Genomic DNA, 25,511 nt, shown 5'->3' with positions numbered 1-25,511 from the left:
TTATTATTGCAATCATAATGAGATAAACATGTTTTTTTAAAGTGTATAGCCAATATGGATGGAATAAAATGGCATGTCTGTTGGAAATATTGACGTGGTTCAATAATATAACTTAATATTAAAAAAAAGTTGTTATGGCACAATAATTAACAAGAAAATGGTTGCCGACCCCTGTTCTAAATAATGTCTTTGATGCAATGTGTCTGAGAGGTCCAAGAGTGCGGAGGGATTTATGTCAGACTCATGTGAAGGGGGCGTTTGGACCAAACAAAACTCATGAATACAATTCAACATAAACCCAGGTTCTGCAACTGGAAAAAAACAAGAAACAAACAGAGGGTGATCATTCACATTACTGCACAACACCACCACCGAGCAGACAGAGCAGTCAGCAGGTGTCTGCAATGAATGGACCGAGCTGTTATACATCGACTCAAACTGATACAGGACATGGTGAACAGGTAAGAGTCTGTGGATTATAACATAAGACAAAGACTAGAATTTCCTGACACTTGTGTATGTTAACCATTTTTATTAAAACAATAAGTCCAAAGAAGCACAAAACATGAAAGAAACAGGCAGAGTGTCAACATTTTAAAAGTTAATTTTGAATAAATTGTCGGAATTGTTTTATCGTTGTCTCCAAGCCCTAAACTTGTGCATAGTAAGAAACAGGTTTTGGCTGTTGTTTAGGCCACATCCTCTTCACCTTCCTCCTCACCCTCGCCCTCTTCCTCAGCAGTGGCGTCCTGGTACTGCTGGTACTCAGACACCAGGTCGTTCATGTTGCTCTCAGCCTCTGTGAACTCCATCTCGTCCATACCTTCGCCCGTGTACCTGAAACAATGGACATAAAGTAAATACTTACTGATGGGCATTAAGTTAGTGTATGAATTTTGGGTAATAACAGGTCAGCACAAGAACACAAACTTCTCCCCACTGTCATGACATCAGTCTTATTTCACTCACCAGTGGAGGAAGGCCTTGCGGCGGAACATGGCAGTGAACTGCTCTGACATGCGTTTGAACAGCTCCTGAATGGCTGTGCTGTTGCCAATGAAAGTGGAGGACATCTTGAGGCCGCGGGGAGGGATGTCACAGACGGCTGTCTTGACGTTGTTTGGGATCCACTCCACGAAGTAGCTGCTGTTCTTGTTCTGCACATTCAACATCTGCTCGTCCACCTCCTTCATGGACATGCGGCCCCGAAAGATGGCGGCGACAGTAAGGTAGCGCCCGTGGCGTGGGTCACAAGCTGCCATCATGTTTTTGGCGTCAAACATCTGCTGGGTGAGTTCAGGAACTGTCAGTGCCCTGGAAAGAGACAGATAATTCAAGTCAGAGTCAAAATACTTTTAAATACTACTTCCTGGTCTGATACGGAATCCTGCCTCCCTACCTGTACTGCTGGCTGCCCCGACTGGTCAGGGGGGCAAAGCCTGGCATGAAGAAGTGCAGCCTGGGGAAGGGCACCATGTTGACGGCCAGTTTCCTCAGATCAGCATTGAGCTGGCCGGGAAAGCGCAGGCAGGTGGTCACCCCGCTCATGGTGGCTGAGACAAGGTGGTTGAGGTCACCATAGGTGGGTGTAGTGAGTTTCAGTGTACGGAAGCAGATGTCATACAGGGCCTCATTATCAATGCAGTAGGTCTCATCTGTGTTCTCCACCAGCTGGTGGACAGACAGGGTGGCATTGTAGGGCTCCACCACTGTGTCTGACACCTGGAGAGGGAGAGTGAAGGGAAAGAGGGGACAAAGGGAAGAAGCAGGAACACCATTAAAGCACAGAGGAAACGGGTAGAGCAACAAACATCTGATAACACTTTAATGAGTGAAGTGTACCTTGGGTGAGGGGACCACGCTGAAAGTGTTCATGATGCGGTCAGGATACTCCTCTCGGATTTTGCTGATAAGCAGCGTGCCCATGCCAGAGCCGGTGCCTCCACCCAGGGAGTGTGTGAGCTGGAAGCCCTGGAGGCAGTCACAGCTCTCTGCCTCTTTTCTCACCACATCCAGGACAGAGTCCACCAGCTCGGCTCCCTCAGTGTAGTGGCCTTTAGCCCAGTTATTACCTGCTCCACTCTGGCCTGTGGTAGAAAAACATTCCTGATCTATTTACAATATGACTTGTATTTGGAAGTAAAACTTCTTTTCCTTGCAATGAGCAATGCATATTTTGAAAATGACTGGCTCCTTTACTCATGCAGAATTGTGGAAAGCACATCAATTTTAGTTTTAAAGATCAAATCAAGCCAATTTTTTCAGGCTGTGTTTTAAGACAAATTGATTTTTACATTTAAATTCTCACCAAAGACAAAGTTGTCTGGTCTAAAGATCTGGCCAAAAGCACCAGACCTCACAGAGTCCATTGTTCCTGGCTCCAAGTCCACCAGCACTGCACGAGGCACATACTTCCCACCTGGTGATGACGGGTACAATAATATGAATACACAGACAATTTACACAATGCTGAAATAGAAAATAATACATAGGTAAAGATCGCTCCCTTTTCGCAAGACAAAGAAGCACAGAGTGACTTGAAATGTTTGCAACAGTGGTTTATAAGTAAACTTTGCAACATTGACTCCTGTGGAAATTAGATGATCTAACTCTAGCTGGAAAAGCTTTGGCACAATGGCGCTAACCTGTCGCCTCGTTGTAGTAGACGTTGATTCGCTCCAACTGCAGGTCGTTGTCTCCATGGTAGGTCCCAGACGGGTCGATGCCGTGTTCGTCGCTTATCACCTCCCAGAACTAGAGGAGAAGACATCTTAGGGGTTAAATTAGCCGGCTAACTAGCACGACCTGTCCTAGCAAGTCAAACTTAACACAGGCTTTGTCGCCAGGTAAGTTAATTCAGCAGCCTGAATCTGATCTGAATTTAACATTTGCTCTGTTACACTTTTAAAACTTGTTTTCAAACCTTGGCTCCGATCTGGTTGCCACACTGGCCAGCCTGTAGATGCAGTATCTCCCTCATTGTGGTCTAGATGAAATGCTTGCGGACTGACAGAAAGATTCTTCCCCTCTGTGAATGCAGATGAACCCAATTGGAGCAAGTTACTGTCATTCAAATCAAACAGGGAATGTGATTGGTCACTTTTACACACATGGGTCAAAAATGACCCATACTGTATGGGTCATACACGAAGGAACACCTGCCATACATTTCACATAGCTGCTTTTGCACATCTGATGCATGTAAGTGTTATGTTATTATCCATTACTAGTGAGAAAGAGAAATATGTACAATACTAACTAGCTCTTTACGTTATATATTTGTAGCCAGCTTTACCTAAAATAAAACTTGATATAAAACAGTATATACTCAATAGACAATTCTTTGTCTTGATTCTGAGTCTGAAATCTCTGATGTTGATGACCAGGACTATTTTCCAGAGAATCAAGCTGGAGTTTTAGGTGTGTCTTAGAATCAAGCTCTCCTAAATGAAAAAGGCTCTTTGGATGACATCTATATAAGGGTGACATCTATGTCATCAAAGGAACCTATACCACATACAAGGTGCTTTGTCATCAAAGGAGCCTTTGCCACATAGATGATGCTATGTCATCAAAGGAGCCTATGCCACATAGAAGACGCTGTGTCATCAAATGAGCCAATGCCCCATAGAAGATGCCACATAGAAGATGCTATGTCATCATAGGAGCCTATGCCACATAGATGATGCTACATAGAAGACGCTATGTCATCAAAGGAGCCTTCTTTATTCATACAGCAAAAGCAGCTATGTGAAATGTATGGCAGGTGTTACACACTATATATACTATATATACTATATACTATGTATATGTATAAATGTATGTTTGTTCATAAAGTAAGAAAGAAAAAAGGAAAATAATGATTTGCGGTATCAAAATAAAGATATTCATGTACAATACTAACAACTCTTGACATATTATTTTCTAGCTAGCTAACCATAGCTATATCAACAAAATAAAACTTGAAATAGAACAGTATATACTTATTAGGCAGTTCTTGGTCTTGATCTCTTGGTCTCTGGAGTTGTGGTGTGTCCTGGAATCCAGCTCTCCTAAATGAAGACGGCTCCTTTGATGCCCTTTGATGACACCTATGTCATCAAAGGAGCCTATGCCACATAGAAGATGCTGCATAGAAGATACTGTCATCAAAGGAGCCTTCTTCATTTCAGACAGCAAAAGCAGCTGTGTGAAATGTATAGCAGGTGTTTCGTAGAGAATACAGTACTGTATATACAGATATACAGTATATACAAAGAGATGAAGCACAGGCTTGACATAGGACACTGTGACGTAGTCCTCACCCGATAGACCATCAGTGAATTCGACGAGGGGTTTTAGAGCCTTGTGCACTGACTCGAGGTATTCCAGGTCTTACCAGGTTAGAACGAAATGCCGTGTTTTTTTGTCTGAGGTCAAGACCTGAGAAATGGCTCGCTCCTGCTCCAGCACCCGCTCGATCATCTTCTGGCGGGATCCCCACCCGGTGGGAGACTCACTGATCAGCTGGTGGCAGGGATATTTAGCTCCTTCTGCGCTGTGGCCAGGTCCGGCCTCCTCTTCCAACTGAATGAGAAACTGTTCACAATCTTCTTGCAAACAGCAACTGCACGGGCATTTCATGCTTCTCTCTGAAAATAAAAAAACATTTAAAATGTTATAAAATCACGTTGTAAAGAAATCCAACATCCAGTCACTCAGCCTAACTCTCAAAATATATTTTTTAATTATTCTTTTTATATATATTCTACAGATCTTAGACAGATTTTAGATCCTATTTAAACAAAGTTTTCTGGCAATATATGCTTGACATATATTATATACTTAATATTTATATTTTATATACGTGCATTATGCGGACACAAAAATCATGAAATGCTCTCATATAGTTTTTAACTGTATTAAACAATCATTAAAAATACACTCACAGTTTTTAATTGAATGTAACAAATTATGAAATTTGGTCTTATTTATGTTTACCGTTGTTGATAGTAAACGTTATTATCATTTTCCCATCAGGGGGAGGCAAACCGATACAAATACTCACCAATCGCACTTATTCAGGCCCACAGCTATTCACCCGTTATCTGCGGTGATGCACACTTGTCGAGTGTCTGAAAAGTCCAATGACATGAGAGCATCTTGCAGCCCTTGTGCAATAAGCTGTCCTGTATAATCATGAAGAAAAAAAGCTTGTTTGGAGGCACAAACTTTTCAACTCCCAGTTTTCGATGTAATGTACTGTTAACCTGAGATAAGGCTCACAGGTTCTGCTGGACCACAGATCCGTAGTTGTGGGTCACATCTGTTAGCTGGTAGGTCACGTATTCTCTTACTGAAATGTACAACTCTGGCAGTGCTTTCTATGTAAAAATTTTGCGACCAGGCAAATCGTACTTTGGGTCAAGTGTCTTTATGAGATTTTTAAATCCTGGCTTTTCCACAACACTAATCAGGGCCATGTCTTTGGCGATGTGTTTTGTTAGTGCGGCCGTGATCACTTTCCATTTTGGACTTGTTTTTGTCCTATGGGATTGATATTCAAATGAAGAAGCCAGAGTAATTTGCTGCCGGGCTTTTTCATTCGACGTTTTATTTGGTGTGGGTGGAGATGTGGAGATGCGAAGATTGAGGCATTCTTCTTTTGTAGTGGATGGCATTTCAGGTGGTGAAACAAATTTGTGGTACTGCTACCTCTTGTGGCAATGGTTTGGCAGCATATTTTGCAGAGAAGTGTTTTGTTCAAAGTCTTACTCGCGAAATCTGAACCACTGCCAAATGAAAGATCCAGTGCTGTTTTTCGTCAGAACCAAGTCGTCCGTGGCCACGCAGCGCGATAATCTTTGGCACACAGGTGATTTCTTATTAAAGAAATGGTTTTGCCGTCACGCAACCTGTATTATTTAGCTTGATTGATGTTAACACCTCCCAGCCACTAGGTGCCAGTAATGCGGCACAGGCTGGATGCCAATCACCATTAAATAAGAAGAAGAAGAAGCCTCCCAGCCGGCGCTGCTCACATTTTCCCACAGGAATCTCCGTGAAGCGCAGCCTTTCAGGTGTATTGTTGATGGCAAGCCCGCTACCTAAAAAAACGAAGGTACGGGCATTTCAACCCTCATGGGCAGAAGACTATGGCTTAGTTTTTCATAAGGACCGTGCTGTGTGCACGTAATATTTTGAAAATGTTGTGTGCCGAACGTCCGGTGTTAAGTGCCACTTTGAGACAAAGCACGAAAGAAGTTTCAAAGATCAGGCAGACAAGGGAGAATCAATCAAACGTGCAGTGTCCAGGTATGAGAAGCAAGCCAACTCTTGCCACAAGTCTTTGCCACTGCCAAAAACCATGCGACTGAAGCAAGCTTTCGCAAATCTGAATATGAGTGTGGTTGGTGGGGTTAATGACAAACTTATTATTGCAATCATAATGAGATAAACATGTTTTTTTAAAGTGTTGTTCTATATATAGCCAATATGGATGGAATAAAATGGCATGTCTGTTGGAAATATTGACGTGGTTCAATAATATAACTTAATATTAAAAAATGTTGTTATGGCACAATAATTAACAAGAAAATGGTTGCCGACCCCTGTTCTAAATAATGTCTTTGATGCAATGTGTCTGAGAGGTCCAAGAGTGCGGAGGGATTTATGTCAGACTCATGTGAAGGGGGCGTTTGGACCAAACAAAACTCATGAATACAATTCAACATAAACCCAGGTTTTGCAACTGGAAAAAAACAAGAAACAAACCAGAGGGTGATCATTCACATTACTGCACAACACCACCACCGAGCAGACAGAGCAGTCAGCAGGTGTCTGCAATGAATGGACCGAGCTGTTATACATCGACTCAAACTGATACAGGACTTGGTGAACAGGTAAGAGTCTGTGGATTATAACATAAGACAAGGACTAGACAAGGACTACACTTGTGTATAACAGAGGTGAAGTTAACCATTTTTATTAAAACAATAAGTCCAAAGAAGCACAACACATGAAAGAAACAGAGTGTCAACATTTTAAAAGTTAATTTTGAATAAATTGTCGGAATTGTTTTATCGTTGTCTCCAAGCCCTAAACTTGTGCATAGTAAGAAACAGGTCATGGCTGTTGTTTAGGCCACATCCTCTTCACCTTCCTCCTCACCCTCGCCCTCTTCCTCAGCAGTGGCGTCCTGGTACTGCTGGTACTCAGACACCAGGTCGTTCATGTTGCTCTCAGCCTCTGTGAACTCCATCTCGTCCATACCTTCGCCCGTGTACCTGAAACAATGGACATAAAGTAAATACTTGCTGATGGGCATTAAGTTAGTGTATGAATTCTGGGTAATAACAGGTCAGCACAAGAACACAAACTTCTCCCCACTGTCATGACATCAGTCTTATTTCACTCACCAGTGGAGGAAGGCCTTGCGGCGGAACATGGCAGTGAACTGCTCTGACATGCGTTTGAACAGCTCCTGAATGGCTGTGCTGTTGCCAATGAAAGTGGAGGACATCTTGAGGCCACGGGGAGGGATGTCACAGACGGCTGTCTTGACGTTGTTGGGGATCCACTCCACGAAGTAGCTGCTGTTCTTGTTCTGCACATTCAACATCTGCTCGTCCACCTCCTTCATGGACATGCGGCCCCGAAAGATGGCGGCGACAGTAAGGTAGCGCCCGTGGCGTGGGTCACAAGCTGCCATCATGTTTTTGGCGTCAAACATCTGCTGGGTGAGTTCAGGAACTGTCAGTGCCCTGGAAAGAGACAGATAATTCAAGTCAGAGTCAAAATACTTTTAAATACTACTTCCTGGTCTGATACGGAATCCTGCCTCCCTACCTGTACTGCTGGCTGCCCCGACTGGTCAGGGGGGCAAAGCCTGGCATGAAGAAGTGCAGCCTGGGGAAGGGCACCATGTTGACGGCCAGTTTCCTCAGATCAGCATTGAGCTGGCCGGGAAAGCGCAGGCAGGTGGTCACCCCGCTCATGGTGGCTGAGACAAGGTGGTTGAGGTCACCATAGGTGGGTGTAGTGAGTTTCAGTGTACGGAAGCAGATGTCATACAGGGCCTCATTATCAATGCAGTAGGTCTCATCTGTGTTCTCCACCAGCTGGTGGACAGACAGAGTGGCATTGTAGGGCTCCACCACTGTGTCTGACACCTGGAGAGGGAGAGTGAAGGGAAAGAGGGGACAAAGGGAAGAAGCAGGAACACCATTAAAGCACAGAGGAAACAGGTAGAGCAACAAACATCTGATAACACTTTAATGAGTGAAGTGTACCTTGGGTGAGGGGACCACGCTGAAAGTGTTCATGATGCGGTCAGGATACTCCTCTCGGATTTTGCTGATAAGCAGCGTGCCCATGCCAGAGCCGGTGCCTCCACCCAGGGAGTGTGTGAGCTGGAAGCCCTGGAGGCAGTCACAGCTCTCTGCCTCTTTTCTCACCACATCCAGGACAGAGTCCACCAGCTCGGCTCCCTCAGTATAGTGGCCTTTAGCCCAGTTATTACCAGCTCCACTCTGGCCTGTGGTACATGCAAATACAGACCTGTATCACAGCTGTATAGAAAAACATTCCTGATCTATTTACAATATGACTTGTATTTGGAAGTAAAACTCCTTTTACTGCAATGAGCAATGCATATTTTGAAAATGACTGGCTCCTTTACTCTTGCAGAAATGTGGAAAGCACCTCAATTTTAGTTTTAAAGATCAAATGAAGCCAATTTTGTCAGGCCGTGTTTTAAGACAAATTAATTTTTACATTTAAATTCTCACCAAAGACAAAGTTGTCTGGTCTAAAGATCTGGCCAAAAGCACCAGACCTCACAGAGTCCAGTGTTCCTGGCTCCAAGTCCAACAGCACTGCACGAGGCACATACTTCCCACCTGGTGATGACGGGTACAATAATATGAATACACAGACAATTTACACAATGCTGAAATAGAAAATAATACATAGGTAAAGATCGCTCCCTTTTCGCAAGACAAAGAAGCACAGAATGACTTGAAATGTTTGCAACAGTGGTTTATAAGTAAACTTTGCAACATTGACTCCTGTGGAAATTAGATGATCTAACTCTAGCTGGAAAAGCTTTGGCACAATGGCGCTAACCTGTCGCCTCGTTGTAGTAGACGTTGATTCGCTCCAACTGCAGGTCGTTGTCTCCATGGTAGGTCCCAGACGGGTCGATGCCGTGTTCGTCGCTTATCACCTCCCAGAACTAGAGGAGAAGACATCTTAGGGGTTAAATTAGCCGGCTAACTAGCACGACCTGTCCTAACAAGTCAAACTTAACACAGGCTTTGTCGCCAGGTAAGTTAATTCAGCAGCCTGAATCTGATCTGAATTTAACATTTGCTCTGTTACACTTTTAAGACTTGTTTTCAAACCTTGGCTCCGATCTGGTTGCCACACTGGCCAGCCTGTAGATGCAGTATCTCCCTCATTGTGGTCTAGATGAAATGCTTGCGGACTGACAGAAAGATTCTTCCCCTCTGTGAATGCAGATGAACCCAATTGGAGCAAGTTACTGTCATTCAATTCAAACAGGGAATGTGATTGGTCACTTTTACACACATGGGTCAAAAATGACCCATACTGTATGGGTCATACACGAAGGAACACCTGCCATACATTTCACATAGCTGCTTTTGCACATCTGATGCATGTAAGTGTTATGTTATTATCCATTACTAGTGAGAAAGAGAAATATGTACAATACTAACTAGCTCTTGACATTATATATTTGTAGCTAGCGTTACCTAAAATAAAACTTGATATAAAACAGTATATACTCAATAGACAATTCTTTGTCTTGATTCTGAGTCTGAAATCTCTGATGTTGATGACCAGGACTATTTTCCAGAGAATCAAGCTGGAGTTTTAGGTGTGTCTTAGAATCAAGCTCTCCTAAATGAAAAAGGCTCTTTGGATGACATCTATTTCATCAAAGGAACCTATACCACATACAAGGTGCTTTGTCATCAAAGGAGCCTTTGCCACATACAGTAGATGATGCTACATAGAAGACGTTATGTCATCAAAGGAGCCTATGCCCCATAGAAGATGCTACATAGAAGATGCTATGTCATCAAAGGAGCCTATGCCACATAGAAGATGCTATGTCATCAAAGGAGCCTATGCCACATAGATGATACTCACATAGAAGACGCTATGTCATCAAAGGAGCCGATGCCACATAGAAGATGCTACATAGAAGACGCTATGTCATCAAAGGAGCCTTCTTTATTCATACAGCAAAAGCAGCTATGTGAAATGTATGGCAGGTGTTACACACTGTATATACTATATGTACTATATACTATGTATATGTATAAATGTATGTTTGTTCATAAAGTAAGAAAGAAAAAAGGAAAATAATGATTTGCGGTATCAAAATAAAGATATTCATGTACAATACTAACAACTCTTGACATATTATTTTCTAGCTAGCTAACCATAGCTATATCAACAAAATAAAACTTGAAATAGAACAGTATATACTTATTAGGCAGTTCTTGGTCTTGATCTCTTGGTCTCTGGAGTTGTGGTGTGTCCTGGAATCCAGCTCTCCTAAATGAAGACAGCTCCTTTGATGCCCTTTGATGACACCTATGTAATCAAAGGAGCCTATGCTACACAGAATATGCTATGTCATGCTATGTCATCAAATGCTTCATAGAAGATACTGTCATCAAATGAGCCTTCTTCATTTCAGACAGCAAAAGCAGCTGTGTGAAATGTATAGCAGGTGTTCTGTAGAGAATACAGTACTGTATATACAGATATACAGTATGTACAAAGAGATGAAGCACAGGCTTGACATAGGACACTGTGACGTAGTCCTCACCCGATAGACCATCAGTGAATTCGACGAGGGGTTTTAGAGCCTTGTGCACTGACTCGAGGTATTCCAGGTCTTACCAGGTTAGAACGAAATGCCGTGTTTTTTTGTCTGAGGTCAAGACCTGAGAAATGGCTCGCTCCTGCTCCAGCACCCGCTCGATCATCTTCTGGCGGGATCCCCACCCGGTGGGAGACTCACTGATCAGCTGGTGGCAGGGATATTTAGCTCCTTCTGCGCTGTGGCCAGGTCAGGCCTCCTCTTCCAACTGAATGAGAAACTGTTCACCATCTTCTTGCAAACAGCAACTGCACGGGCATTTCATGCTTCTCTCTGAAAATAAAAACATTTAAAATGTTATAAAATCACATTGTAAAGAAATCCAACATCCAGTCACTCAGCCTAACTCTCAAAATATATTTTTTAATTATTCTTTTTATATATATTCTACAGATCTTAGACAGATTTTAGATCCTATTTAAACGAAGTTTTCTGGCAATATATGCTTGACATATATTATATACTTAATATTTATATTTTATATACGTGCATTATGCGGACACAAAAATCATGAAATGCTCTCATATAGTTTTTAACTGTATTAAACAATCATTAAAAATACACTCACAGTTTTTAATTGAATTTAACAAATTATGAAATTTTGTCTTATTTATGTTTACCGTTGTTGATAGTAAACGTTATTATCATTTTCCCATCAGGGGGAGGCAAACCGATACAAATACTCACCAATCGCACTTATTCAGGCCCACAGCTATTCACCCGTTATCTGCGGTGATGCACACTTGTCGAGTGTCTGAAAAGTCCAATGACATGAGAGCATCTTGCAGCCCTTGTGCAATAAGCTGTCCTGTATAATCATGAAGAAAAAAAGCTTGTTTGGAGGCACAAACTTTTCAACTCCCAGTTTTCGATGTAATGTACTGTTAACCTGAGATAAGGCTCACAGGTTCTGCTGGACCACAGATCCGTAGTTGTGGGTCACATCTGTTAGCTGGTAGGTCACGTATTCTCTTACTGAAATGTACAACTCTGGCAGCGCTTTCTATGTAAAAATTTTGCGACCGTCAAATCGTACTTTGGGTCAAGTGTCTTTATGAGATTTTTAAATCCTGGCTTTTCCACAACACTAATCAGGGCCATGTCTTTGGCGATGTGTTTTGTTAGTGCGGCCGTGATCACTCTCCATTTTGGACTTGTTTTTGTCCTATGGGATTGATATTCAAATGAAGAAGCCAGAGTAATTTGCTGCCGGGCTTTTTCATTCGACGTTTTATTTGGTGTGGGTGGAGATGTGGAGATGCGAAGATTGAGGCATTCTTCTTTTGTAGTGGATGGCATTTCAGGTGGTGAAACAAATTTGTGGTACTGCTACCTCTTGTGGCAATGGTTTGGCAGCATATATTTGCAGAGAAGTGTTTTGTTCAAAGTCTTACTCGCGAAATCTGAACCACTGCCAAATGAAAGATCCAGTGCTGTTTTTTTCCCTCTCTCAGTGCTCTCTGAATCGCTTCCCTCCTCTCCCGATACACAAATACGCATGCTTTCCATGGACTGGTAACACAACTAGGCTTAATAATTATACTAGGCTAAGCAAAGACTGTTTATTCGATTCCGTGTGATGTTTATAAGTTTGATTCGTGTTACTGTGATATTTTGGTTAAGTTATTTGAAAGTTAATGTTAGTGATGTTATGCTCTTCACAGTCTTTCTCTGCATGCATCTAGTAACTTTCTCTAATACCAACACACACACACACTCATATCTCTTCACACATCTCTCTGACCCCCGCTACATCGTCGTAAACATACTAGGGGGGATGGTTTATTACCCTCATAGGGGCCTGCCGCCATTTTGAAAGCACGCACTCACTCACACAGACACAGACACACACACGCATACTGACATACACATCTTTATATAATAAGTACACCGTTAGTAATTTGTGTTTTTATACTTTTATCTTCATAATAAATGTTTTTCTTTCACAAATGTTTTTTTATTAATGTTGCATAAGTGTTAATTTTGCCAACCTCTACACTGTGAAGAACTCTATATCCTTCAATTTAGCAAACTATCTATATGTAATTTTGGTTATAGTTATTCATTTAATTGTTAATCAGAGTTCCAAATTTGTAGTTAGTACTTTTATGAGACTTCATCAATAAATTGGCTATCTTTTCCCTTCCTTTGAAGGGTGGTGCCCTGAGGTAACTTTAATCAATTAAAGTTATTATTTAATATTAATATTTTTAATATTAATATTCAATATTTTATTTTGATAACCAGATGTATTAAATGCCGAAAGGCACACCATCACCAAGACAAATCAAAAGCACAAAACATGAAGGAAACAGCAAGAGTGTGAACATTTTTAAACAAAGTTTAATTTTGAGTTTTATCGTTGTCTCCAAGCCCTAAACTTGTGCATAGTAAGAAACAGGTCATGGCTGTTGTTTAGGCCACCTCCTCATCACCTTCCTCCTCACCCTCGCCCTCTTCCTCAGCAGTGGCGTCCTGGTACTGCTGGTACTCAGACACCAGGTCGTTCATGTTGCTCTCAGCCTCTGTGAACTCCATCTCGTCCATACCTTCGCCCGTGTACCTGAAACAATGGACATAAAGTAAATACTTACTGATGGGCATTAAGTTAGTGTATGAATTCTGGGTAATAACAGGTCAGCACAAGAACACAAACTTCTCCCCACTGTCATGACATCAGTCTTATTTCACTCACCAGTGGAGGAAGGCCTTGCGGCGGAACATGGCAGTGAACTGCTCTGACATGCGTTTGAACAGCTCCTGAATGGCTGTGCTGTTGCCAATGAAAGTGGAGGACATCTTGAGGCCGCGGGGAGGGATGTCACAGACGGCTGTCTTGACGTTGTTTGGGATCCACTCCACGAAGTAGCTGCTGTTCTTGTTCTGCACATTCAACATCTGCTCGTCCACCTCCTTCATGGACATGCGGCCCCGAAAGATGGCGGCGACAGTAAGGTAGCGCCCGTGGCGTGGGTCACAAGCTGCCATCATGTTTTTGGCGTCAAACATCTGCTGGGTGAGTTCAGGAACTGTCAGTGCCCTGGAAACAGACAGATAATTCAAGTCAGATTCAAAATACTTTTAAATACTACTTCCTGGTCAATCCGGAATCCTGCCTCCTACCTGTACTGCTGGCTGCCCCGACTGGTCAGGGGGGCAAAGCCTGGCATGAAGAAGTGCAGCCTGGGGAAGGGCACCATGTTGACGGCCAGTTTCCTCAGATCAGCATTGAGCTGGCCGGGAAAGCGCAGGCAGGTGGTCACCCCGCTCATGGTGGCTGAGACAAGGTGGTTGAGGTCACCATAGGTGGGTGTAGTGAGTTTCAGTGTACGGAAGCAGATGTCATACAGGGCCTCATTATCAATGCAGTAGGTCTCATCTGTGTTCTCCACCAGCTGGTGGACAGACAGGGTGGCATTGTAGGGCTCCACCACTGTGTCTGACACCTGGAGAGGGAGAGTGAAGGGAAAGAGGGGACAAAGGGAAGAAGCAGGAACACCATTAAAGCACAGAGGAAACAGGTAGAGCAACAAACATCTGATAACACTTTAATGAGTGAAGTGTACCTTGGGTGAGGGGACCACGCTGAAAGTGTTCATGATGCGGTCAGGATACTCCTCTCGGATTTTGCTGATAAGCAGCGTGCCCATGCCAGAGCCGGTGCCTCCACCCAGGGAGTGTGTGAGCTGGAAGCCCTGGAGGCAGTCACAGCTCTCTGCCTCTTTTCTCACCACATCCAGGACAGAGTCCACCAGCTCGGCTCCCTCAGTGTAGTGGCCTTTAGCCCAGTTATTACCTGCTCCACTCTGGCCTGTGGTACATGCAAATACAGACCTGTATCACAGCTGTATAGAAAAACATTCCTGATCTATTTACAATGACTTCATAGTATTTGGAAGTAAAACTCCTTTTACTGCAATGAGCAATGCATATTTTGAAAATGACTGGCTCTTTTACTCTTGCAGAATTGTGGAAAGCAACTAATTTTCAGATTTATAAAGATCAAATGAAGCCAATTTTGTCAGGCCGTGTTTAAAGGCAAATTAATATTTGCATTTAAATTCTCACCAAAGACAAAGTTGTCTGGTCTAAAGATCTGGCCAAAAGCACCAGACCTCACAGAGTCCATTGTTCCTGGCTCCAAGTCCACCAGCACTGCACGAGGCACATACTTCCCACCTGGTGATGACGGGTACAAGAATATGAATACACAGACAATTTACACAATGCTGATATAGAAAATAATACACAACTAAAGATCGCTCCCTTTTTTCATCACTGCTATTTTGTTAACAGTCATTAAATACGTAGCCCTTTGAAGAGAGGAAAAACTCTATTAAGGTCAACACATTCAACTCTACTACATAGTTTGTATTTAATTCTGTCTAGTGATTGAAAGTCATCATACTGTCCAAGTGAAATGATAACTTCAAGTCTCAAGTTAATAGTGTTAAAGGCGTTTTACAAGTGTAATTCACCGTTTTAAAATTTCAATGGCAAGACAAAGAAGCACAGAGTGAAATGTTTGCAACAGTGGTTTATAAATCAACTTTAATCCCTCATATTTTGCAGCCTGTTGATTTATATTTGTTTATAATACAACACGTCTTGATTTCGATCACTCCCTTAAGTGCAGTCTAATAAATGTTAAGTTAAAGCTGACATTGTTAGCTGGGGTTTGTTGATTTGTTGTATCATAGAAACGGTGACAGTAACTATGAAGGCGTGTCAGGACAGCCTGTGGGATTAGGACCCCCTGCTGGATGGTCGGGGAAATAACAACCCTCCTGTGGAATTTAATTACATTGACTCCTCTGGAAATTAGATCTAACTCTGGCTAGAAAAGCTTTGGCACAATGGTGCTAACCTGTCGCCTCATTGTAGTAGACGTTGATTCGCTCCAGCTGCAGGTCGTTGTCTCCATGGTACATCCCGGACGGGTCGATGCCGTGTTCGTCGCTTATCACCTCCCAGAACTGGAGGAGAAGAAACGTTAGGGGTTTAATTCGCCAGATAACTAGCACGACCTGTCCTAGCAAGTCAAACTTAACACGGGCTATCATTAGCTTTTAGGCCAAGTAAGCTAATTCAGCAGCCCGAATCTGAATTTAACATTTGCTCTGCTACACTTTTAAAACGTGTTTTCAAACCTTGGCTCCGATCTGGTTGCCACACTGGCCCGCCTGTAGATGCAGGATCTCCCTCATTGTGATCTAGATGAAATAGTGTTATGTTACAATCCATTTATAGTGAAAAAGAGAAATATGTACAATACTAACTAGCTTTTGGCATTCTTTTCCAGCTAGGTAACCATAGATAGATCAACAAAGTAAAACTCAAAATAGAACAGTATATACTTAATAGGAAATTCCCAGCTCTGGATTCTGAAATCTCTAATGCTAATGCTAGACTATGTTCCACAGGATTAAGCTGGAGATATGGGTGTGTCTTGGAATCCAGCTCTCCCAAATGAATAAGGCTCCTTTGACGACATAGACTTCTATGTCATCAAAGGAGTCTATGCCATGCATCTTTGATGACATAGACATCTATGTCATCAAAGATTCAAGAGTTTATTGTCATATGCACAACTTACATTTATCAGTCGCTGGCAATGAAATGCTTGGGTCACAGGCTCTCCTAGCAATGCTCAGAATATCACAAGCGAAAAAAAATATTGAATAAAATAAATATAAAATATAATAAAAATAAATAAATAAAAATAAATAAATCTATATCTATAAACATCTAAAATATATATATATAAACCTAAAGAAAAAACAATAGTGCAAATATGCTAAGGTGCAGAGTTAGTGGAATTATGGCAGATTGGAGGAGTTTAAAAGTCTTATGGCCTGGGGATGAAACTGTCTCTGAGGTTCAGCCTGGTGTGCGGGCCCGGATGCTGCGGTACCCTGATGAGCCTATGCCACTTAGAAGATGCTATGTCATCAAGGAGCCTAGGCCACATAGAAGATGCTATGTCATCAAAAGAGCCTAGGCCACATAGAAGATGCTATATCATCAAAGGAGCCTTCTTCATTTCAGAGAGCAAAAGCAGTTGTGTGAAATGTATTGCAGGTGTTCCGTAGAGAATTCAGTATGTTACAGTATATACTTTGTGGGTCATTTTTGACCCATGTGATTAAAAATTATGTTGTTCATGAAGTAAGAAAGTAAAAAAGAAAATAATGATTTGTTGTATCAAAAACAAGATATTTATGTACAATACTAACTAGCTGTTGACATATTATTTTCTAGCTAGCTAACCATAGCTAGATCAACAAAATAAAACTCGAAATATAATAGTACTTAGTTGGTAGTTCCTTGGTCTTGATTCTGAGTCTGAAATCTCTGATGCTGATGACCTAGACTATGTTCCATACGATCAAGCTGGAGTTTTGGGTGTGTCTTGGAATCCAGTGCTCCTAAATGAAGAAGGCTTCTTTAAAGACATAAAAGATGATACATAGAAGTAGCTATGTCATCAAAGGAGCCTATGCCAAGTAGAAGACACTATGTCATTAAAGGAGCCTATGCCAAGTAGAAGACACTATGTCATCAAAGGAGCCTATGCCACAGAGAAGTTGCTATGTCATCAAAGGATACTATGCCTCATAGAAGATGCTACATAAAAGATGATATGTCATCAGAGGAGCCTTCTTCATTTTAGACAGCAAAACCAGCAAGATAGAGATTAGGAAAATTAGAAAAAGATCTGATCTCCAATTTGTTTGAAATCTCTCCAGCACTTTTTTTTTGTTTTATCAACTTTATAATAATGAAAGTTAAAATACCTCATTTATTTATCTAATTTTAGTGTCCAATTTAATTATTTTCAGAGTGGGCTATTAAATATTATTGTCCCTCCTAACTTATATATATATCCCCATGTTTCGTCTTTCTCTCCTTCATATCCTTCGTATTTCCTGTGTGATTGAAGACATTTGGAAATTTGTAACACAATATTCCTGCCGCTTCTTCCACTACTCTAACTAATAGGTTTCCCTTGGAGATAGGGAATTCTTTAAAAGAGTTCCATTTCTCTTGTGACATTAAATAACTTCTCAACTTTAGATATCTGTAGGAATCTTCAGAGGTCAATCCAAAATGAAATTCAAATACCTAACCCCCTAACCCTATACATTTTTATATTCTTGTAGACCATATTTCTTCCTAGCGGATTAAGTTAACACTGATGTTACTTTAAATTCATGAAGGAACTTCTTTGTACTTAACATTTAAAATTCCGCAATTATAATAAGTGTCTGAATCAACCCATCAAATCAGTGACTGATTATTTTATTTATTCTATTCAGGCCCCTATAATAATTTTTGGTAAATTAGTCTGTACCAACCACATATGAGCAGAAACAAAACAAACAAAAAAAGAATATACGTGTTTTAATATCAGTTGTTTATCGCATTAATACCGTGTTGTCATTGTACAGAGAGGATAAAACAGATTAGCCACAAGCTAGCTTGTATAAACGTTGTGTGGTTGGAGCTGATTGACAACTCATAATGACTAACATGGGAAACCGACCTAGATGAAATTATCACACAGAGAATTTGACACATTGATGTTCTGTTTGAAATAGTGCACCATCTTCATAAGATAAGATTATCTAAGATAAAGCCAGACTTTGACCCGAGATGAGGTCGATGCAGGCTCCTGCACACAGCGACATATATTTGGTCATGTCCTAAACTGCATGGTTTCTGGTAATTTATCTTTGAGACACTCTGTAGAATATGTGGAAAAACAGAGACCCATCTCCATTCATTGCATTGTTTGGATGCTTTTTTATACTAGGTACCATATGAATATAATGGACGAGGATCAGGATGTTGAACATTATCAGATTTGCTGCCTGTTCTGTCAGATGTGAGAGAGGAAAAATTCACATAACAGGCCTCCATCACTGATTTAAATAAAAAGATATGAAATGGATATTATCATCATATGCATATCTATATACAGTTTTTGATAAGAATAAACACCACACCTTGGGGTTAACTGCGCTCCTGGACAAGTTTCGTATGTGTGTTTCACAACAATAATCACCCTGTGACTAAATGAGCAAAATAACAGCAGTAATTCCTGCCAATGGAAGCCAAATCTGGTAAACTAAGTTTAGGATTAAATTCTCAAACATCATCAACCTCAAATGAATAAAAAATAAATTCAGATCAGGGTTATTGCTCTGGTGGGCAGAGAGGAAAGGCCTGATTCACAGCCGAAATTTAGGTTTGTCATAGTAGGAAAATCACAGCCGTTACTACTAACAACCATAGCAGATGACTGTTCGACTGTGAGCCAGCTCACATCTATGGATTTTCTCTATTTAAATGTCTTTTAAAATCCCTGCACATCCACAGAGGTCTCCCCACTCTCTTATTAGAGATCTGCACCAAACTCCTGCACAGTAACACTTAGACACACAAAACTAAGCAGGTTTAGTTTTTGCATTAAACACTTTCTGAAATACGGTTTGAAGAAATTCTTAATAGGCAGACGTGAGATAGAAGCCAAACAAATGTGAGGTCACCAAGCTTTTGTGTGATGCAAGGTTAGTGTGAACAGTTGGAAGAGAGAGAGACCAAGTGAGCATATGTGTGTATTATACACAATATGCTTATAGTGTGGAAGCTGATGACCGATTCATATCAGCCAATTTCCTGCTGATGGCCAGAACAACCTCAAAGACAGAGGGAGGAGTAAATCCCAACTAACCCACGTTATCATACAAGGAAATGTAGAGAAACCCAACCCCTCCAGCAAAGATCTCTTGGAGAGAATCATCAGTCTGATTGGTGTAATTACCTAAATTACCTAACCTCTCTTCTCTCATTTAAAACCAGTACATACAGCACATGATCCAGTAACTACTCACCCTTAGACATCCCACCAATGTTGGAAAAACTGGTTTTAGTTACAATGCACCTTTTAAGTGGAAGGATTTACAATCGTCCCTCAAACGACAGTCTTGTGTTCCACTTGGGGATTTAAAGTTTTTACTAGTTGATGTTTTCTTATGAATCTTGTGACTGTTTTTATTAATTTATTTTATTGTGTTGCTCGTGTTTAATTGTTTGCTTGATCTCAGGAAATGAGATCTTGATCTCAATGTAACTGCCTGATTAAACAAAGATTAAATAAAATAAAATTATACATATATTACTTTATATATATATATATATATTTATATATATATATATTATTTTATTTTATATAAATGTGTCTTCAAAAATAAATGTGAACATACAACATATTTTGTCACAGTTTGTCACTACAGACCTTTCATTCATTTTTGAACAGTTAAATAATTCAGTTTTTCATGTGTAGCTACATTAGGTTTCTATTGAGCAGGGCTGTATTCAGCTGTGATGTATACTGTATAGTTTCGGTCTGAGCTTGGGCTGGGCCATTCAAGGACAGTCAGGAACCTGTTGCAAAGCCAATCCAGCATTTTCTTGGCTGTGTGCTTCAGGTCATTGTCATGCTGAAAGATGGAGCCAGTTTTTTCCTTCAAGCACTTCTCTGCATTTGGCAGCATTTATCTTTACTCCAATTCTCACCAGCCAGGTGAGGAGTAATGCCTGGTGTTACCCACACAAAGTCTTTTATACACATATAACATGGTTACAAGCGTCAGCGTCTGTGTTTTTAATAGAAAAACCTGGGCTCAAACTCTTTGCCTCTAATCATGTATCAAGAGTTTGATCTGGAAGAAAATCAAATCCTTATCTGAAATTGGTTGCAGTATCAGCATGTTGAGGGTAATGTGATTTATCCTCGGGTCGACATTGACTCGTTTTTCGGAGCGCTGGCAATTCAGTCCCCGTTGCTGCTTCTCATCATCGAGACTCGGTGAAATGAAAGGCTGCCAGCCATTTCCTTTCCTCATATCTTTCGGTGTGATCACACAGTTAAATATCATGCTTTAAGAGCCGATGACACGTTGACAATAGTGTCAAAGAATCCATTTTACCAGTAGTCACACAGCTTCTACTTTCTTTTGTTCTATCTCTGCTATCTACCACTTACACCCAATTGTCTCAGATGATGTGAGACACAAACAGAAACGGAGGCAGAGATAGTAGACTAACCCATACGCAAACGGAACCTTATCAGTGAACAGGGACTGGGCTTGATATCACTTTGATTGACGTAAACAATAATTGCCCATCTCTGGTGTGATGAAGTCTTTCCACAGAGCTGCTGAGCTGGAACAAGCCCCTCACTTTTGGGATTGGAATTGTAACCCATCTAGCATCATTCAGCCCCAGGAGCAACACTGCTGCAAACAGGAGCTTTTCCTCCACACTTTTCTTGCCCGGGTGGCAAAGGTCATTGCACCTCAACCTCTGCTGAATGAGCTGTTAATGCTCTGGACACTTCTACTCCACATAACATTCATCTTCAAGGAGAAGTCATATAGTATATGGTACAGCTATACGGTATATGATTCATTTAACCAGGTACTATCTTGGCGGCACGTTGGTTGGAATCCCAGTTTAGCCAGGGTCTATGTGGATTTACTGGCTTCCTCCCACAGTCCAAAGACATGCAAACAGGAGTTAGGTTAATTGGAGACTCTAAATTGACAGTGGTGTTAAAGTGAGAGTGAATGGTTGTTTGTCTCTGTTTTGGCCTTGCCTTTACGCTGGCAACCTCTCGCCCAATGTCAGCTTGAATTGGCTCCAGCCCCTGACAACCCTCGAAGCATAAGCGGTACAGATGGAGGGATGGACTATCTTAGATGATCAGCAGTGTAAATTGTTCATTTATTGTGGACATCAACAAAAGTAGTTTTTGAATGGCCCTTGTGCCTTTATTAGATGAAGAAACTGGAGAAAGACAGGAAATGTAGGGGACCGAAGAGGAAACTGACGTGTCATAAAACATCTGGCCGACCAGGAGTAAAACCAGGGACCTGCCTCACAGAGCATGTGTGTTCATGTGGTATGTGCCCTTACAATTGCGTTATCAGGTCACCCCCAAGTTTGTAAAAGTTTAAAGGAATGATGAAAGTGAGGAGAAGAGGAAACAAACTATACAAACTTCAATTGGAAGCAGTCTCACACTTCAAAGCGAGGGCCAAATGCCAATTCATTCTGGCCTGCTTTTATGTTCGGATCTGAAAAAATTGATGATTCACTTCTTAACATTTCACTGACCTGAAGAGAACTTAATTTACTGAAATTATTATTTTCCCAGGGAGTTTTAAAGAGTCGAGGTTTTACAATTTCTTCTTTCATGAGCTAATAACTGGATGGTAAAAAACAGCCTTCTTACTGCTCAACAAATAGAAGATTAAACTGCTGAATGGTTGCCTGTAAGCACCACATCTCCTGTGGCATGTTGGAAGAATGGTATAGGCTTTCGTTACACACTTCACAGTGTGAAGCTTGTTAGCTTCAGCTCAGGGCCATGAAAAAAACAGATCTATGGACAGATTTGCAGATCTCCATCCATTAAAGTAACATGTAAAAAACAGCCAAATGAGCTGAGGTTTATACCTCACACCTCAGACTGATGTTTATTACGACACTTACACTTTCCCTTCCTAATGGTTATTTATATTGTCTTTTGATTACACACATTTCACACACATTTGCAGATCATTTCATGCATTCATGATTAAGTTTACCTTTGCAGGTGAGATAGAGTTAACAATTCTCCACAAAGCACATTTGCACATTTTGGCCCCATAAGCAATAATGGATGACTCCCATGAAATTTACTGTAGATTTGAAGTTCCAAGGTTCCTAGTTCGAAGAAATATGCAAATCCGTATGGAAGATGCTCCACAGAAGATGATCCCGTTCCATTGCAGACCCTCATGACACCACGAGCTTCACTTTAGTGCCATCTTAAGGACAATGCAGCACACTCTGCAGCATCAAGACATTTAGTTTGAATTTGTATAATATTGGGTACTGATTTCAACATTAAAGTAGCGATATACTGGTACCAAAGATGGGTCTCAGGCCTGTCTCCAGGTAATGCTGAGGGTTCATTGAAACAGAGAGATGTACATACCATCATGAAGACGTTGGATCTATGAAAGACTTTTGACAGCAGAAAGACTGGTACCATGGAGTTATAGCTGTGAAGTATCCCAGCTTCCATGGCTGCTCCAAGAACCACTTTCAATGCAAATATGATTTTTTTTTAAAAACATATTTATTCAGTCGATATTTGTTAGCGGATGTCCCTGGTCACTGTTGAATTTTTAAACATAAAAGAACATGAGCAGGAAAGAGAGAGAGAGAGAGAGCCAGAGAGGATCAAGGGGAGGGGTGTGGGAATCTACATGAGTGTGCAGGTTATTGATGATGGAAGGCTTCACAGATGTAGATTGTCTCCAGAGTAAATGTCTCCAGAGTCTTTCTTTCAAATTCTTTGACTCAATCGTCGTCTTGCATCCTTAGATTTACTCCCTGATCTGACTATATCTGCAGGGAGAATTTCCAGAGTGTGAATGTTGGTTCTGGATTTTGTGCGTTGAACAATTTTCAATAGGATGATAGTCAGTGTGCGCAGAAGATATATGCATTAAACCCAAATGAAACATGTTCTGCTAATGTGGATAGTGTGTGGGTCACCATGGCAACATCCTGCACTACATTATGACACCATGCTTTCCCTCATCCCATGGCAAAATGCAATCAACGGTACTAATGGCAGATGATTCTTTGGCAGTGTAGCCGTCCAAGCTACCTGTCCTTGAATTAAGAACACTTAAGTGTATTACAGTTTTCTAAGAGCATGAGACATCACTTAGCTGTTTTGTCAGCAGTTCAATCCTCATGGGATAGAAATGCTTTTTGGCTGATCACTTTGTGGTCAAGGGCCCTGGGACAGAGGAAGTGAGTTGCTTTGTCCTGCCAGCTCACTAACTAGCCTCTTGTTTTACCTGTTGCTTTTCCTAAGCTTTAAGGCTTCATGCGGTCACTCTGGACATTACGAAAATTAAACAGAAAAGAAAATGTGGTTTGCTCATTCACAGAAGACAGTTTGATGTGTCACAGTAATGTAAAAACCACAGGTGCACGAAACAAGATGAATGGCTGAGTTCCATTTTGCAGCTTTCGTTCAGGTATTCATGTTGACTCATTTTGGCAAATATTAAATAGAAGGGAGATACTCTGTTGACCAAGTAAGTAACACCTTTGCGTTTCCTACCATGACTAGTCAAAATGTCTGTTTTGAAAAAAGGAGCGATATATCATTAGGTAATGAGGCCGTAAGTGATGATTAAATTTGATGAAAAATGCTGCTTACTTGAGTTCGATTTCAAACTCGGATGTGGTTGTACAGGTGCTGCAGTAGTTAGCGGTGTACTGCAGGTTAGGTACACTGGAGACTCAAAATCCCCATAGGTGTGAGTGTGAATGGTTGTTTGTGTCTGTGACAGACTGGCAACCTGTCCACGGTATACACCACCTCTTACCCAATGTCATCTGAGGTTGCCACACACCCCTTGGTGACCCTTAAAAGGATAAACTGGCTGGCTGGCTGGCTGGCTGGCTGATTGCAATGCTGGCTGGCTAGCTGGATGCATGGATGGATGGATGGATGGATGGATGGATGGATGGATGGATGGATGGATAGGTCATTTGTGCACAGAGGACACTGAGATTTAACTGAGAAATTAAATGTTTGCATGTTTCTTCTGCTACATAAATAACTGTTCTCCCTCTTGAGAGCAAAATTGGGACATATGTGTTTGATAGGTTTTAGTTTTTTTATAAGGTGCCCAATAAGCAAGTCAGAATGATTTTCCTGTAGATGGAGAATTTCTCCATTGGTTGACAGTGACATGAATCAGACAACGGCCCGACACCAAGAGCCATAGATTTTACACTACAACCACTAAAGCAAATGGCTGCTTCTTATCTACAAAGACACATGTCTCCTCTTGAACACTGATTGTTTGCTCGTGGTACTAAATAAGCAACTACTTAATTAAGATGAACTGCTGACATCAGTATGCAGACAACTTAGAGAAAACAATAACTTTCAAATAAAGCCCAAAAAGTTTAGCTGATGAACAAGTGGATAACAGCACCGACAACAAAACGCTGTCTGGCCAAGGTCAGTTTGGCTGTGGCTCCGCTGTCTAACACAGACATACACACATGCACCAGGCCGCCCACTCAGGAGCTTAGAAACTGCAAAGAAGAACTTCTGAGAGTCTCACTGACCTTTTTCATGCCTCTGCAAAGCTGCAGCTCAACACATCGTGCTTTTCAGGTTGTCCTTCTGTGCCTCCATCCCACCTTCAAGAACACATCATGTCAGGACACTTTGTGGAAATCCCTTCGAATTAGGCATTGGCTCAAGGATGAAATGATTTTATTTTGGTGGTCAGAGGTAAAGATCCCTGTGACCTCACAAAAGACATGTTTAGTATCATTTACTAAATATCTCGTGAATAACTTAAAAGGACTGGACTTAATACATTTTGTAGGTCAAATGACCTTTTGTGAACGCGATTTATAAGGAATGACCAGAGGAATTGTTATTACATCTGGCACAAACATTCACTTCGACTCAAGGATGACCTGATCCGAATTTGGTGATTAAATGTCAAAGGTACCT

General features: G+C 41.3%; 4 protein-coding genes across 7 annotated transcripts in view; 1 reads left to right on the top strand and 3 right to left on the bottom strand.

Annotated features, from left to right (window-relative positions):
- The window catches only part of large1 (LARGE xylosyl- and glucuronyltransferase 1), a 121,456-nt gene that overhangs the window by 66,838 nt on the left and 29,107 nt on the right, over positions 1–25,511 (top strand). The window lies entirely within an intron of this gene.
- LOC118101375 (tubulin beta chain) lies at positions 532–4,113 on the bottom strand. 2 transcript variants are annotated; one of them, XM_047338551.1, is made up of 8 exons: positions 3,984–4,113; positions 2,924–3,028; positions 2,646–2,754; positions 2,309–2,419; positions 1,843–2,087; positions 1,400–1,722; positions 970–1,314; positions 532–837 (listed from the first exon to the last, which is right to left on the bottom strand). In XM_047338551.1, exons 2-8 carry the CDS (start codon positions 2,978–2,980, stop codon positions 690–692), a joined length of 1,338 nt encoding a protein of 445 aa, XP_047194507.1. In that variant the 5' UTR covers positions 2,981–3,028; positions 3,984–4,113; the 3' UTR covers positions 532–689. The 2 variants fall into 2 exon arrangements, with proteins under 2 accessions (XP_047194507.1, XP_047194506.1); XM_047338550.1 differs by lacking the exon at positions 3,984–4,113 and adding an exon at positions 3,329–3,482.
- Positions 6,990–10,615, bottom strand: LOC124851095 (tubulin beta chain-like). Of its 2 annotated transcripts, none has more exons than XM_047338554.1 (8): positions 10,498–10,615; positions 9,384–9,488; positions 9,106–9,214; positions 8,769–8,879; positions 8,271–8,515; positions 7,828–8,150; positions 7,398–7,742; positions 6,990–7,265 (listed from the first exon to the last, which is right to left on the bottom strand). In XM_047338554.1, exons 2-8 carry the CDS (start codon positions 9,438–9,440, stop codon positions 7,118–7,120), a joined length of 1,338 nt encoding a protein of 445 aa, XP_047194510.1. In that variant the 5' UTR covers positions 9,441–9,488; positions 10,498–10,615; the 3' UTR covers positions 6,990–7,117. The 2 variants fall into 2 exon arrangements, with proteins under 2 accessions (XP_047194510.1, XP_035002963.2); XM_035147072.2 differs by lacking the exon at positions 10,498–10,615 and adding an exon at positions 9,789–9,940.
- Positions 13,257–17,314, bottom strand: LOC118101976 (tubulin beta chain). 2 transcript variants are annotated; one of them, XM_047338552.1, is made up of 8 exons: positions 17,210–17,314; positions 16,048–16,110; positions 15,765–15,873; positions 14,966–15,076; positions 14,464–14,708; positions 14,021–14,343; positions 13,593–13,937; positions 13,257–13,460 (listed from the first exon to the last, which is right to left on the bottom strand). In XM_047338552.1, exons 2-8 carry the CDS (start codon positions 16,102–16,104, stop codon positions 13,313–13,315), a joined length of 1,338 nt encoding a protein of 445 aa, XP_047194508.1. In that variant the 5' UTR covers positions 16,105–16,110; positions 17,210–17,314; the 3' UTR covers positions 13,257–13,312. The 2 variants fall into 2 exon arrangements, with proteins under 2 accessions (XP_047194508.1, XP_047194509.1); XM_047338553.1 differs by lacking the exon at positions 17,210–17,314 and having other exon boundaries at positions 16,048–16,136.

The sequence above is a fragment of the Hippoglossus stenolepis genome, chromosome 22, assembly GCF_022539355.2.
Source record: "Hippoglossus stenolepis isolate QCI-W04-F060 chromosome 22, HSTE1.2, whole genome shotgun sequence".
Lineage (NCBI taxonomy): Eukaryota > Metazoa > Chordata > Actinopteri > Pleuronectiformes > Pleuronectidae > Hippoglossus > Hippoglossus stenolepis.
The sequence above is the reverse complement of the archived record's forward strand: the minus strand, read 5'-3'. Positions and strand labels throughout refer to the sequence as shown.

Coding starts and splice junctions, on each gene's coding strand:
- LOC124851095 (XM_047338554.1), bottom strand. CDS start 9,440: ATGAGGGAGATACTGCATCTACAGGCTGGCCAGTGTGGCAACCAGATC. Junction 8,151..8,270: donor GCGTGGTCCCCTCACCCAAG/GTACACTTCACT, acceptor CTCCCTCTCCAG/GTGTCAGACACAGTGGTGGA. Junction 7,266..7,397: donor CGCAAGGCCTTCCTCCACTG/GTGAGTGAAATA, acceptor CCATTGTTTCAG/GTACACGGGCGAAGGTATGG.
- LOC118101976 (XM_047338552.1), bottom strand. CDS start 16,104: ATGAGGGAGATCCTGCATCTACAGGCGGGCCAGTGTGGCAACCAGATC. Junction 15,874..16,047: donor GCAACCAGATCGGAGCCAAG/GTTTGAAAACAC, acceptor CTTCTCCTCCAG/TTCTGGGAGGTGATAAGCGA. Junction 13,938..14,020: donor CGGGGCAGCCAGCAGTACAG/GTAGGAGGCAGG, acceptor GTCTGTTTCCAG/GGCACTGACAGTTCCTGAAC.
- LOC118101375 (XM_047338551.1), bottom strand. CDS start 2,980: ATGAGGGAGATACTGCATCTACAGGCTGGCCAGTGTGGCAACCAGATC. Junction 2,420..2,645: donor CTACTACAACGAGGCGACAG/GTTAGCGCCATT, acceptor CGTCATCACCAG/GTGGGAAGTATGTGCCTCGT. Junction 1,315..1,399: donor CGGGGCAGCCAGCAGTACAG/GTAGGGAGGCAG, acceptor GTCTCTTTCCAG/GGCACTGACAGTTCCTGAAC.